Source organism: Hoplias malabaricus, chromosome X1 (genome assembly GCF_029633855.1).
Source record: "Hoplias malabaricus isolate fHopMal1 chromosome X1, fHopMal1.hap1, whole genome shotgun sequence".
Lineage (NCBI taxonomy): Eukaryota > Metazoa > Chordata > Actinopteri > Characiformes > Erythrinidae > Hoplias > Hoplias malabaricus.
Window position 1 is genome coordinate 16,222,612 of NC_089818.1, and position 13,964 is coordinate 16,236,575.

The window sequence follows — 13,964 nt, forward strand, 5'->3', positions numbered from 1 at the left end:
TTTGATATGAAGCCTCAGCAAAAATATTGATGCCATTATTTATTCAATATTTACATTGTATGCATGTGAAAAGGCACTATTTATAGAAAAAAATACCTTGAGCAAACAGCAAGATTGGCCAAATATATAGTTGTTCTAATATTTTTAATTAGCTACAACACCACAATCCAATTAATCTAAATCTAAACTTGAAAAATACTGTGCACAGAATACCAAAAAGTGTCTAGAGAAGCTTCATACTCAGTTGTAAAACTCCAAAAAAAGCAACTTTGATCTTTGTTTGTTTGTGTAAAATATAATTTCCATTAAGCTGATTTAGCTACAGCAACACAGTCCAGCTCTGGACTCATTGCAAAGCATCTTTAAGCTAAAATGAACTACTGAATGTGATTTTGCCAACACTCTTTGTCTAACCTAGCAACAGTTACTAAGATTAAAAACTTAAATTTGTGGGTGGAGTATGGATAGACTAATCACATGACAAGTCCAGTCAGTGTTTAGCAATGTACCAGATGTAGATGAGACAGTGGAATCATCTAAATTCAAGTTATTGCTCCTTTAAAATATACTGATATCTGTACTGCATTAAACACCACAGGTGCTCATGTTTATAGTAGCTACACAACATTATAAAGCAACAGTGTTTATAAATTTTTTTGTTAAATTATATTCTAATCTGTTTCCTTATCTGAGATTATAGTCAATAAATGATTATGTTTCCATGTTTGTTCATCAGAGATAAAGTAATGTAAATAGAGTTTATGGAAATATGAAAGCATACAAACAATTCAGTTAAACATAACACACATACTGTAGTTTTAAACATGACCTTACCACAATAAATTCACAAATGGCCAGGGAGATACTCCAACCTGTGGTAATTTTTACTGTGTAAAAGTCAGAGACCAGTATTCATTGGTTTAGCTTCCAGTCCAAACCAGTCATTTCCAGCGAAAGAAGAGAAGATACAAAGCATTTATTTAACAGAAAATATAAAGAAGCCTCAGCAACTAAATATAATATCAGTTCTTTCAGTCATCTCTGGGCTCACCCTCTGCTTTTACTAGTTTTCAGAAGATTTGTTTTAGTTTTTCTGCAGGGGCCTGCTACATACGTTCAGAGTTCAGTCACAGATGTTGGTTGCAATTATTTTTCCAGATTTTCAACCTTTTTTTTCTTCGCTCACTCTCAACTTCTGCATCACATATGTCATATCCTCTCATTGTGTAAGTATGGACATAAACAGGATCTGTCTTCTGGGTCTGGAAGATGAATGCTTGAAGTTTGGTTGATTCAAAAGTTTTGCAAATGTCGAAGAAGTTATATTTTAACAATACCTTAACATTTAGAAACTTTTTTTCCTCTTTAAGTCGATTTTCCTATATACAATTTGCTCCAAAATTTGACCTGGAAATGAATAATTGTACTTGGCTGATTTTCTTTGCCGATCTGTTTCAGGGTCGTGGTTGACTGGAAATAAAATAAATGAAGTGTGCTCTCTGACTTTTGCACTGAAGTGTAGTAAGAACTAATCCGAAACTAGAAGTACATTCAACCCGGAAAGTAAACAAGAAACAAAAGTTTATTACATACAAAGCTGTGCCGTTTTCCATTCACATTCCAGATTAAAATACCATAACATTTACAGCTGAATTAAGGTGTGAGACGTATAGGTAGATTTTTAGGCACATTAAACGAATTGGACCAATCTGCCAATACATACAGCTTTGATCTTGATATGATCAATTTTAATACTGAATGAGGTTCACAATTATAATTAAGTTTCTAAAAGGGCCATATATCAATAAAAGAGGCAAACTGTAAACATACTCATGAATAATTGTGATGTAAACAACTACAGAATCCAGAGAGCTATAAGAACAGAACCTACTATGTTAGACGAAAAGTGCTGCTTTTACATTGACGCAACGTTGCAGAATGTCAGTCTTTTTTCCATGCTTCTATATTTGTGTGACTGTTTTTGAAGATTGGCAATAAAATGTATTGAAATACAATCAAATGTCATTGTCTGTAACATAAATATACATTGTGCTATTGGTTTTTTGATCACTTTTCTGGCAGTCGAGTTATCTGTCCACAGTTGTTACTTGACATTTGTAGTACAATCAAACATGATAAAAATGCACCGATTGCTTCAATATTTTGTTTTTTTTTTGTCCATGGAATGCAGAAAAGATGCCTTCCTATATGTGCATGGGATGATCTCAGATTTGACAGAAGTCTTTGCATTACACTCACTCGCATACACCGTAATTACATGACAGACTTGGCCACCAGTGCACATTTCAATGAGTGTCTGAGTCCTGTTTATTTAAGATTCCATTTTCTAAACCTTGCAGTTCCACTAGCGGGTGTGCTCCACATTATCCCCCATATTTCCCCAAAAGATGTGGCTAAATGAACCACTCCTTCTTGCTCTCGTCGATAGTCTCTGTGAAGGCGGGATCATTGACAATGATGGCAGCATCAGCACAGTCAGCTGACTCCGCCCCCTTCGCTTCATTGGTGTGATACGAACCCTTGTGACGGAACATGTGACGCACCAGGAACACCAGTGTGCAGAGGATGGTGAATATCACAACAGCGATGATGCCTAAAGAACATGAATCCCATAATAATATAACTGAATAATAGCTCTTAAAATATTAAAATGTTAAGTATATAATAATAATATTCATAATAATAGGAATATCACCAAATCCAACTGAGGCTTATTTACACCTGTATGAATGTGTTGTTGTTTTTGGCCACAATACATTGAGATAAATTTTTTATGCAGTTTGCTTAAGTTTGGATATAAACTGCAAATACTATTTATTTCTTACCTCCGATTATGGCAGAGTCTCGATTCACTCCATCCCGATTCACCCGCTCTTCATCCAGGAACTGGACTCCTATGAAAAGAAAATTAATGGCAAAAGCAAATCAGTTTCAGACATAAAATCTGAGATGCAATGTTGAAGAATTTGAGAAATTTACAGTGGTTTCCATTCATAATCCCGTATTAAGAGAACTTATAAATCAACACAAATCAACACATATTCTCAAGTGAAGACCCTCAGATAAGAGCAAAGTGCATATCAGTAATATAGCTTTTAATTTCGAAAACCCTTCGTTAAGTTTTTATATTTATTTAATTTGTTAATTGAATAATTGTTAAATTGTTATTTTGTTGATTACAACTATTTGAGCCTTGTAAAAGTTATTAACTTCCAAAACATACATTTATTACAACAAATCAAATGTGGATTTGGGCATGAATGGGTGTTGCTATGACAACTATTACAGTACGAGGACAGGAGAGTTTTTTATTGGATAAGTAATGTTTGTTTACTTGAGCTCAAGTTACATTTATTACCATACCATGTTTGCCCTAGGTGTTTGATCATGTTGTAAAATTTAGATATGATTTCTTGCCGAACTATTCCTATGACAACTGTCTACATTGCCCAATACAAAAAATATTATTAAATTATTGTTGTAATTATATATTTGGCAATAAACAGAGCTACACAGAACCCATTACACCATTATTAATGGGGCATGGAGGGTATTTTTAGGCAAAGGGGGGTTGGGTCCTTTTATGAATATAGAATGTGTTTTCTGACAGCAGGAGAGAGGCTGAGGCTGGCGTGAGAGCAGATCAGTGATAAACCGTCTGCTCTTTTCAGCTGCCGTCTCAGCATGACACACACCCTGGAAAACACAACGCACCCACTCACACCAACACACACTATCACACACACAGGGCTTTGCTTTTTGCCAGTGTTACACTAATCCTCTCTACAGGGCAGTGATCACAGATGCCTTTCAAGGAGGTCACCACTAGAATACACTATCCTTTCCATGCCAAACGTCTAGGAATATCATCTGAATGATCTTCCATGTCTTAGATTAACTTACGTTTTACTGTGAGGAACAACACCTGACCACTGTTCAGGAAACAATTATGGTAAGGCCATAATACCACAGGAAACAATAAGTCATCATTCCCCAGGACCTAGCAGTAATTTGGCAGTCATACAAATCTGTCTCTTGGGGTAAGGAAGTGGACGCTACCAAAAACAGCTGTTCCAAGCCACAGATTTAATTTTCTTTATACAGGGGGAAATAATTCAAGCTGTTTCTAACACTTGAAAAGCAAAAGAAAAATAAAGTCACATAGTAAATCAAAGCTATGAGAGTCTATGTCCTTGTATATTATATTTATGATTTATTATGATTTCCAACAATTCACTAATACAGAAGCCCAGAGGGACATCTCACACCACGACAGATCACTGGGCTCATGTTGGAGGTTTGCTCAATGATTGATTTCTTCTCTGTCATCGTCGTGACGTCTCAAACTGTTACAAGAACTGTGATATGTATGTCTGCGCGATAACAGAAAAACACAGCCTGCAGAGGTGTTCTATCTAACAGGGCATCAACAGAGGGATTGAGGAGAGGTAAAGAGGGAGGAGGGGAAGCTATAGATCTCCTGCCTCAGGAGAAACACATGGCCAAGCACTGTCAACAAGCTGGATCAATAAAGCCGCTTTTCTAATGTCCACACAGCAATTTCTCCCTACAGGAGGAAAGCAGAGAGGGCAAAGGAGTGTTGGCTCACCACCGTAAAGAGTCTTTATGAACCTAATGCAGAAACATAATGTTGCTGTCATAAGAAACCTCCAAAATCATAACTATAAAAAGGATGGAGCACATGTTAACATAGCAAGATGTTGTTCTACATAAGATTGTTTCTTCTTGTCCATACCATACCTCATTAAATTTGTATGCCATGTAATGGACAGATGGTTGTTTGAAAAGGTATAAATAAATAATTGACATGGATTTGACAGGGATGATATCCAGAATCTTATGCTTTCAAGAATGGCAGAATAATTATATAATACAAATTTTTAACCATATTCCAGTTGAAGCCAGACATTCAGCTGTGGAATAAAGGTTAGTGAAGTATGCTTGGGACTAAAACGCTGAGGAACAGTGCTTTCCCCTCCCTCGGGCTTATGTTGAGCAAGAAACCTTACCCCCAGTTGTTTCCACTGGAATCCCAAGGGTACGTTTGTGCTCACTGCCCCTAATCACTTGAGTTTGTTAGTGTGTATGTGTATGTGTATGTGTTTGTGTGTGTGCTCACTGTGTGTTCATTTTCTAGTTTGGGTTGGAAGATCACTCTATATTTTCAGCATGTCTCTGAAAATAAGCCTACATCTGCAAGTGTAAATAAATGTAATACAGCTCACTAGACAGTCATGCCTTTACCTCTGTATTTTTATTTTAAAAGGGCAATCAGGCTCAGCACTAGTCCTAGCACACACAGTTCCCTGAAGTTCTCACCTGAGTCAGGTTGCCACGGGTCAAAGGCTGCAGACATGGGTGGGATGGTGAGGGGTAAAGCTCCGCAGTTGGACTCAACCAGGACGCCCTGTATAGAGGCAGTGGATGGAATTCCTGGCCTCAGAGCAGCTTTTAGAGGAGCAATGCGGTTAAACTGCACCCTGGAGAGACAGCCTACAAAGCCTGGGGTGTTATACCTCTCTATCAGCACAGGATCTATCTGACCCGTCTCTGAAACACAAGAGAAGACATTCATTATTATAATCATTAATTAATTCATTATCTGTAAGCGCTTATCCAATTCAGGGTCGCGGTGGGTCCAGAGCATACCTTGAATCATTGGGCACAAGGCGGGGAATACACCCTGGAGGGGGCGCCAGTCCTTCACAGGGCAACACAGACACACACACATTCACACACTTTGGAGTCACCAATCCACCTACTAACGTGTTTTTGGACCATGGGAGGAAACCGAGCACCCCCCCCCCCCCCCCCCCCCCCCCCCCCCCCCCCCCCCCCCCCCCCCGGAGGAAACTCTGGGGAGAACGCGGGGAGAACACGGGGAGAACACACCAACTCCTCACAGACAGTCACCCGGAGTGGGAATCGAACCCAATACCCTCCAGGTCCCTGGAGCTGTGTGACTGCGACACTACCTGCTGCACTACCGTGCCGCCCTAATTAATCATTATTATATATTATATATAATATGCACAGATTAATATTAGAAATACTGCAGTTAAAAATATTGAATGTTTGGATGTTGAGTGTGTGAAGAGATATAGAGGGTATTATGAAAAAGAGAGAGAGAGAGAGAGAGAGAGAGAGAGAGAGAGAGAGAGAGAGAGAGAGAACAAAAAGCAATTCCTTTTCTTCAAAGCACAGCAACCAACAGGTGAAGATAAGGAGTGACTGGAAAAATTGGAGACCTTTCAAAAGGAACTGAGAAGGAGCTCTGCAATCACTCAAATAAAAACCAACAAAGACCCTGAGAAATGATTATACACACTCCATCCATATGGACAGCCGGTGCTTTTCCTTGGCCACTGTGTCCAAATACAAAGGGTAAGACTATAGTTGCAGCAAGCAACTACACAAAAGCAGCTACAAAACTTGAGTTGTAATGTTTACACAATGACATGATAGGGTACATGTATTTAATTAAATTAATGTATTTAATTTTTTTACAGTGAAACTCACAAGGCATTTTGAATGTAAAATGAATGAAAAATGCCAGTACTGTTTACATCTCAAATTTTGGGACAATTCTGAAATTCCCCTTTATTGACAAGTGTATCCCAAATACAATTCCTACTGCAGAATATTTAGATGATGTCGAGTTACCATGACAACATACCTGCCTTTTATTAATTTCACTGCATATGTAAACATGTACAAATAAATGTTAATATGCTAATCATTGATACTGCAGAGTCAACAATCTGATATACATAATTATGCTTAGAAAACAAACAGGATATCGGTATCAGCTCAGTCCTGATATTGGCACAAACACAAACCCATATTGACCAAATGCATATTAACACGCATATTCTTATAACCAAACTCCACAGCCATGGTCAACTCATAACAATCCAGTAATCCACAAATAACAAGACACGTGAGACTCATTTTCTTTTAATGCTGACAGGTTTGTATTTAAGTAACAATAACACCAGACTGGGTGTTACCTGGGAGGTGAACGTAGAGCAGCAGCGTTGTCTCCTTGTCAAAGATCCGCTCTGAAATTCATCTACCTCTTAATCTTTAAGCACGTCCTGTCTTTCTTTCCTCCATACCTCCTTTGTCATTTGCTTGGCTAATATCCCCTCATTCTTTCAATGCCCACAATCTGATGTCTGTTATCTTCCCTAATCCCCGATGCCTGTTTTCCTCCACCCTCAGCTCTGGTCATTTTGGTCAGTTTCTGCTTCAGCAGCTACAAAACCTGGAAACTGGAGCCAGATCTGGAGCACAAAGCCTCAGAGGATGATGTCAGAGATTCGTTTACTGAGAGCAGCAGGTGGAAATTGTGGAGCGCGGTTTAAATCTGGGATGCATCTAGCGTTGGATATTTTTACCTTGAACAGAAAACATATCTTTTGACACTTAAGAAAATCATTATAATCTGCATAAAGTTAATAAGAAAGCCTTGGGAATGAAAATTAAATAAAAAAATGTATACATATCTGCTAGTATATTATGTTTATTACATTATTATGTATATTATATATATAAAGCGGGTGGCACGTTGACGTGGCAGGTAGTGTCACAGCCACACAACTCCAGGGACCTGGAGGTTGTGGGTTTGATTCCCGCTCTGGGTGACTGTCTGTGAGGAGTTGGTGTGTTCTTCCTGTGTCTGTGTGGGTTTCCTCCGGGTGCTCCGGTTTCCTCCCACAGTCCAAAAACACACGTTGGTAGGTGGATTGGTGACTCAAAAGTGTGTGTGTGTGTGTTGCCCTGTGAAGGACTGGCGCCCCCTCCAGGATGTGTTCCCGCCTTGCGCCCAATGATTCCAGGTAGGCTCTGGACCCACCGTGACCCTGAACTGGATAAGTGGTCACAGATAATGGATGAATGAATATATACAAAGCTAAAATAACATATTGTCTACTCACCAAAGACTTTTCCAAGGAAAATAGTCTTAACCAGATTGAACTCAGTGTCGGAGGCCTCAGGAAGAGCGTAGCTCACAGTTGGGTAATGATCTAACTGTTCACACAGATGGAGACAAAGAAGCTAATTCAGTAAAACACACACATGCGAAGTAGCATTGCTCATGTTCTGAACAGCGATGTAAGGCTGGCCTTAGAAAACTATACAAAACTATATTTCTAACGAGTTGCATAATGAACAGCCTCTCACAACCCATTTGAAATGCTGATGTTTGTGGTATGTCTTTTAAAAGTCATTCCAAATGTAGATTTTTATTTTTATTCAATTTGTATGAGATTAACAGACAATAAGATAAAGTTGTAAGAATGTCATATGATGTGAAAACTATGGTTCAGGAGATGGTTCTTTGTACTGTGAAGCCTGACCTGTAGGTGGATGAGTCTGTCCTGTCTGCTGATGTTGATGGTGAAGGGCTCCTTTAAGCCCCCTAGACTGTAGCGGATCTGGATTGTACCTGAGAAAGGCAACAACATAGCTCCTCTAGTGACTCGTCTAATGTTTAGCTGAACAAAGTAAAATTTAGATATTTAATTGCATATAAAATAAGCCTATTTTTAAAAACTTTGCTAGTGTTCCATCCTAAAAATGACTGACCGCACCTTTAATTTAACGTTGTTTAACAAGGTCTGATATCCTTAAAATATGTAACAAATTTATCATGACTTTTTACCATTTATAAATCCATTAAATCATTTAATAAAAGTTGCAACAACAAAAAAATTCCTTTACCACTAAAGTGACGTCCATTTTTACTTATATCTAAAGAACTCGTATCATATCTTCCCCACCACGTTTACATCCTGCTCCTCACCGTTATGACGCAGCACCACTGCCAGGTAGTCCTGAGTCCTGGAGCTGATGTACACCAGCACGGCGGGAGCGTTAGAAGTGCTGAAGCTGAAGCTCAGCTCCTCCCGAGTCAGGTTCCCTTCCACACCCAGAGCTCCAGACACAGGCTTTGATGCAGGGGCAGAGCCACTGTCCGACATGAGGTCATACCGGACCATCGTCCCACTCTCAAAGTAGCCCCCAACATCTGCAGCACAGGCAAATGATGTTAATGCAAGATAATTAGTTAAAAATGTATTACTGGAATACTTAAACAAACAGGACATTAATATTATACAGAGGAATATATGAGTTATATCTCACCCTTATGTTAGAATCATCACGACTGTGTGAGTGACTGGGTGATAGGGGTGGGCAATATGGCCCTAATGTAATATCATGATATTGTAGGGTATTTTCACAATAACAATGTCTTTGGCGATATGATGAAGCAATGAAAAATATTTTTATTAATTTTAAGAACACACTATTGCAACAAAAAAAATGTTATATTATTATTAATTATATTAAATATATGTAATATATATTAAAAATATTAAATGGTTTTCATTCATTCATTCATTATCTGTAAGCGCTTATCCAGTTCAGGGTCGTGGTGGGTCCAGAGCCTACCTGGAATCATTGGGCGCAAGGCGAGAACACACCCTGGAGGGGGCGCCAGTCCTTCACAGGGCAACACACATTCACACACACTCACACTTTTGAGTCGCCAATCCACCTACCAACGTGTGTTTTTGGACTGTGGGAGGAAACAGGAGCACCCGGAGGAAACCCACGCGGACACGGGGAGATCACACCTACTCCTCACAGACAGTCACCCGGAGCGGGAATCGAACCCACAACCTCCAGGTCCCTGGAGCTGTGTGACATTACCTGCTGCGCCACCGTGCCGCCATTTAAATTGTTTAATTTATTAAAATGATTTATTTTACTACAAATGTAATTTCAAGGGTGGCACGGTGGTGCAGCAGGTAGTGTCACAGTCACACAGCTCCAGGGACCTGGAGGTTGTGGGTTCGATTCCTGCTCCAGGGTGACTGTCTGTGAGGAGTTGGTGTGTTCTCCTCGTGTCCGCGTGGGTTTCCTCCGGGTGCTCCGGTTTCCTCCCACAGTCCAAAAACACACGTTGGTAGGTGGATTGGTGACTCAATGCTTCACAATGGTGTGAGTGTGTGTGTGTCTGTGTTGCCCTGTGAAGGACTGGCGCCCCCTCCAGGGTGTATTCCTGCCTTGCGCCCAATGATTCCAGGTAGGCTCTGGACCCACCGCGACCCTGAATTGGATAAGCGTTTACAGATAATGAATGAATGAATGAAATGTAATGTCAATCATTGAGAGCCTCTTTCCACCGTACTTCACTGTGCCTACACGACTCATGTAAAAAACGTTAGCCATATTATGGTTAATTGCATGATGACGTTAGGTAAACATGTTAGAATATCACAATATCATGATATTGACATTTTAAACAGCCCTACAGGGTGAGAATGTCCACTGATGTCCACAGATGAGAGTGACAGACATTCTCCAAAACTATAAGAAACAGAGAGAGTCTGAAATCTAGGATGGGTCAGTACCGTCTGTGCAGAAGGGTCCATCAAAGGCTGTGAGGCTACAGTCACAGGAGTAGCCATTGTATTTTTCCAAACACTTTCCCCCGTTCTGACAGTGCATGCCGTAGCTGGAGCAGTGACCTGAGCAGCCCGGCTTGACCCCTGGGGTCACCTTCGCCCGCTCTTCTAGGTCAAGGGTCACGCCATTCATCTTCAGAGAGCGGATGCATCCAAGAAATCCCCTCTGCCCCCCAGAAGCACCTGGGCAGAGAAGTCAATATCAGTGCCTCACATTCTAAAGCACAAAATCCACCAGCACTTCAGCACTCCATAAATCAACACCATAAATCTATGCTTAAAGAACAGTGCATGGAGTCTGTTCTGACAGGAAATCTTTATTTAAAGATAAATAGTTTAAAGAGTTCACAGCTCTATGTCTGCAAACTTGCCCTGTACTCCTTAAAGTCTGCAACAGTCTGGGACGGTGGCCATTTTCTGCATCCTGGAACAGTACCACCGAATGGACTCTTAGTCATACCATATAGAAAACTTTGTAATATTATTGTTACAGTGGAAGCCTCCAAGGAAATGCAAGCTGTCTACTTTGCTATTGCTTTTGTTAGCATGCTGCTCATTGACTTATAGATTTATTGATTTGTAAGTCTCTGTGAGCAGTGTCCAACATGATCTCCCACAGGTGCTGAAAGAACCCTGAGAGAGCTACATTTGCATCTATTATAGCATCCTACAGAGTGCCGCTGATCTCTGCATTTTTAAACATGGTAAAACAAGAAAATTGCTGTAGTGGTACTGTTACTTGACTTGCTTATTATCGGTGTGATAATGAATAATACAATACAGTCTGGGATGTGTGTGTTGCTCTTACCCACAAATAGCTGACTGAAGAGCTGCAGTCGAGTGTGGCCCTGAGGTGGGGCTGTGCGCATGTCCCTGTACTGTTTGTCCAGTCGGAGCACAGCCTCCTTTACATTGCGCTCTGCCTCCACTCTGTGCCACTGGTCATCATTTAGGGGGGTCTGCGAATGTACGCTCAGCTCCACAGGGCCGTTACCAACGTCAAAAGAGAAGGATACAATGTAGGCAGCTGCAGGTAGAGGGCAAACAATTCAGTCAAAGTCAAATATAAAGAGCACCACAGAAGTTTACAACAGAATACTGCTTACAATTGTCTGACGTACATATAATTTTTGTCTTGTGTTGGGGTGTTCAGGGAAAATATTTAATTGCGTTAAAGTATACTTTATGTGGTTAATATATGTTTGTACATTTGTACAAGTCCTGCTACAAACTGCTACAAACTGATCTTGCAATGTATCATTTTCTCAGTGTAATTTAACTGGCGATAATAAAAGTACTTTGCTGTATTTTGAGCTGAACCATTAGGGGTTAAAACAGCAAAGTCAGAAGCAAGGTGCTGAAAGCACTTAAGTACTTACTGTCTCTATATTCTCGGTAAGATATTGAACCCCATAGCCATTAAATATTCTACAGCACCTTCATGGACAGTTGAACACAGCATTATTGCATTTCCTGAAAGAATCTCACATTTCAGCTCCAGTCGGATAAAATCTGTGTTTCCCAGGTTTTCCAGAAAGACGCCGTATGAAGACGAGGTCTTGAAGTAGAAGGAGATGTCTGCACTGAACTCTCCTTGAAAAGTGGGGAAGTGGAGATAAGATGCTGGTGTGTTGAAGGATGCAGCATTCCAGTAACTCCCTGAGGAGTGAACAGAAACACAAATGCAGTTAAAGGCATGTAAAATAATAGTTCAAACAAATTATATGTTTGCACAGTTCTCTTTTAACCAGCACCAGGACATTTCTGGTGTCCGATGTTTGCTCCTGCTTTAAAGCTATAAATCTAATATATATAAATATTAAGGGAGGCTTATTTACACCTGTTCGCATTGTATCATGTATCAATCAATAAATCGGATTTTATTTGCCTGAACTACCTGTCCAGGTTCATTTATACAGATAGACTCTACAGTGACTGACTTTCTAAGATGGTTTAGCAGCCTGGCACAGTTTGAACAATTACCTAAGAATGGTTTAGATACAAAGTTTGCACAATGCTAACTAATCTGGTTGTATCTCAGGTGCAAAAAATAAACAAAAACAAAGAAGCAAACCGCTTGCCTACGCTTATTCTGTAGCATCAGCACACAACATTTATAGTGATGCTAGTGTGTGGAGACCTTATGTGTCCAGAAAAGCAAAATCAAATAGACGATGTGTCCACGTACGGTCTCCTTGGCAACGAAGGGGTCCCACGGTGACTTTTGCTTCAGAACCAGAGCGCTGTGTGTCCCCTACCACCACCTGAGTGACGGGTAGATGATCCTTATACATCAACACACCTGCGTCCTCTCTCCTGTGGGCAAGAAAATCCCTAACCATTTTCAAAAGAAGGCTGACCACTAGATGGCATCATTTTATCATTAAAGTTTGTTGGCTTGCTGTGCATGTAAACACTGCACAGGAATAAAAATGTCCGAATTAGAATTGTTCATAGAAGCTACATTTAAGGAAAGCTATTAAACAAAACAGTCCGCACTTGAACCTAGTTTGTCAGAGATCTTACCACTGTCTCTGGTCAGCATCACAGTTGCAGTAAAAGTTGGGGTCAGTGCAGTTGCGCTCAATGCCACAGGCGCATTTCTGGATCCCCGGTCCAGACCCACCCCAGTAGAAGTGCCTCTCATTCCCTCGGCCAACCCACCAGGTGTATGGTGATCCATCTAACACCAAAACAACACATTCTTTCATTATTAATAACATCAGACACTGGAAGCCTTCATAGCAGTGCAGAAAGACCCTTAGAAACCAGGGGAACCTACCTTAATGTAGGCGTTCATTCCTAAAGCTACATGACACCTACATAAACATCTATAAGGGCTAATCCAAGAGGCTTCACTTGTCATAAACATTCTTTATTTCACCCAACTAATGCATAATGGAATAAATATACAGTACAGGGGGGCCCTCGACTTACGACGTTGATCCGTTTCTACGTCGCGTCGTAAACCGATTTACGGTGTAAATCGGAACATAAGTACGCAATGTACGTAAACAACGTACTGTAAGCAATTATCCTATCCTAACAAATCTGATAGAGTGTGTCGAGCCGCGTAACCGTGTATTCTTCCGCCGCGCCGCACACACCAAACACGAAGTTCGAGTTACGACGTTCACGACGCAAAACCACTTAAACCACTTAAGTCGAAACAAGGCTTTATACAGTAAATGGGAGATGTGTTACGAAACATCGTAACTCGGGACTGACGTAACCCGAGGACCTCCTGTATAGATTTATGTAGGTTTATGTCACTTGTCATGGCAGGTTCCTCTCCAGTGAAGGGTTTCCTAAACAGTAGCTGTAGCAGAGACCTGGAAACAGCTTTGCTTTTAGAAAAACAGTATATACTTCAAACTGAAATCTCAAATGTATTCATTACAGCAAGCCAAAACTCAAGTATAAAACTATCTTGAGATTGTTATT

General features: G+C 40.3%; 1 protein-coding gene across 1 annotated transcript in view; it reads right to left on the reverse strand.

The window, feature by feature from the left end:
• Positions 1-1,800: 1,800 nt before the first annotated feature.
• Positions 1,801-13,964, reverse strand: part of LOC136675663 (contactin-associated protein-like 2) — a 45,767-nt gene continuing 33,603 nt past the window's right edge. The window contains exons 15-25 of the mRNA XM_066652353.1: positions 13,047-13,203; positions 12,709-12,836; positions 12,009-12,179; positions 11,329-11,547; positions 10,467-10,703; positions 8,852-9,076; positions 8,406-8,494; positions 7,983-8,076; positions 5,362-5,592; positions 2,847-2,915; positions 1,801-2,614 (exon numbers count right to left, since the gene is read on the reverse strand). Of these exons, the coding sequence (XP_066508450.1) occupies positions 2,415-2,614; positions 2,847-2,915; positions 5,362-5,592; positions 7,983-8,076; positions 8,406-8,494; positions 8,852-9,076; positions 10,467-10,703; positions 11,329-11,547; positions 12,009-12,179; positions 12,709-12,836; positions 13,047-13,203 (1,820 nt within the window). The 3' untranslated portion in view covers positions 1,801-2,414. The remainder of the gene's footprint in view (positions 2,615-2,846; positions 2,916-5,361; positions 5,593-7,982; positions 8,077-8,405; positions 8,495-8,851; positions 9,077-10,466; positions 10,704-11,328; positions 11,548-12,008; positions 12,180-12,708; positions 12,837-13,046; positions 13,204-13,964) is intronic.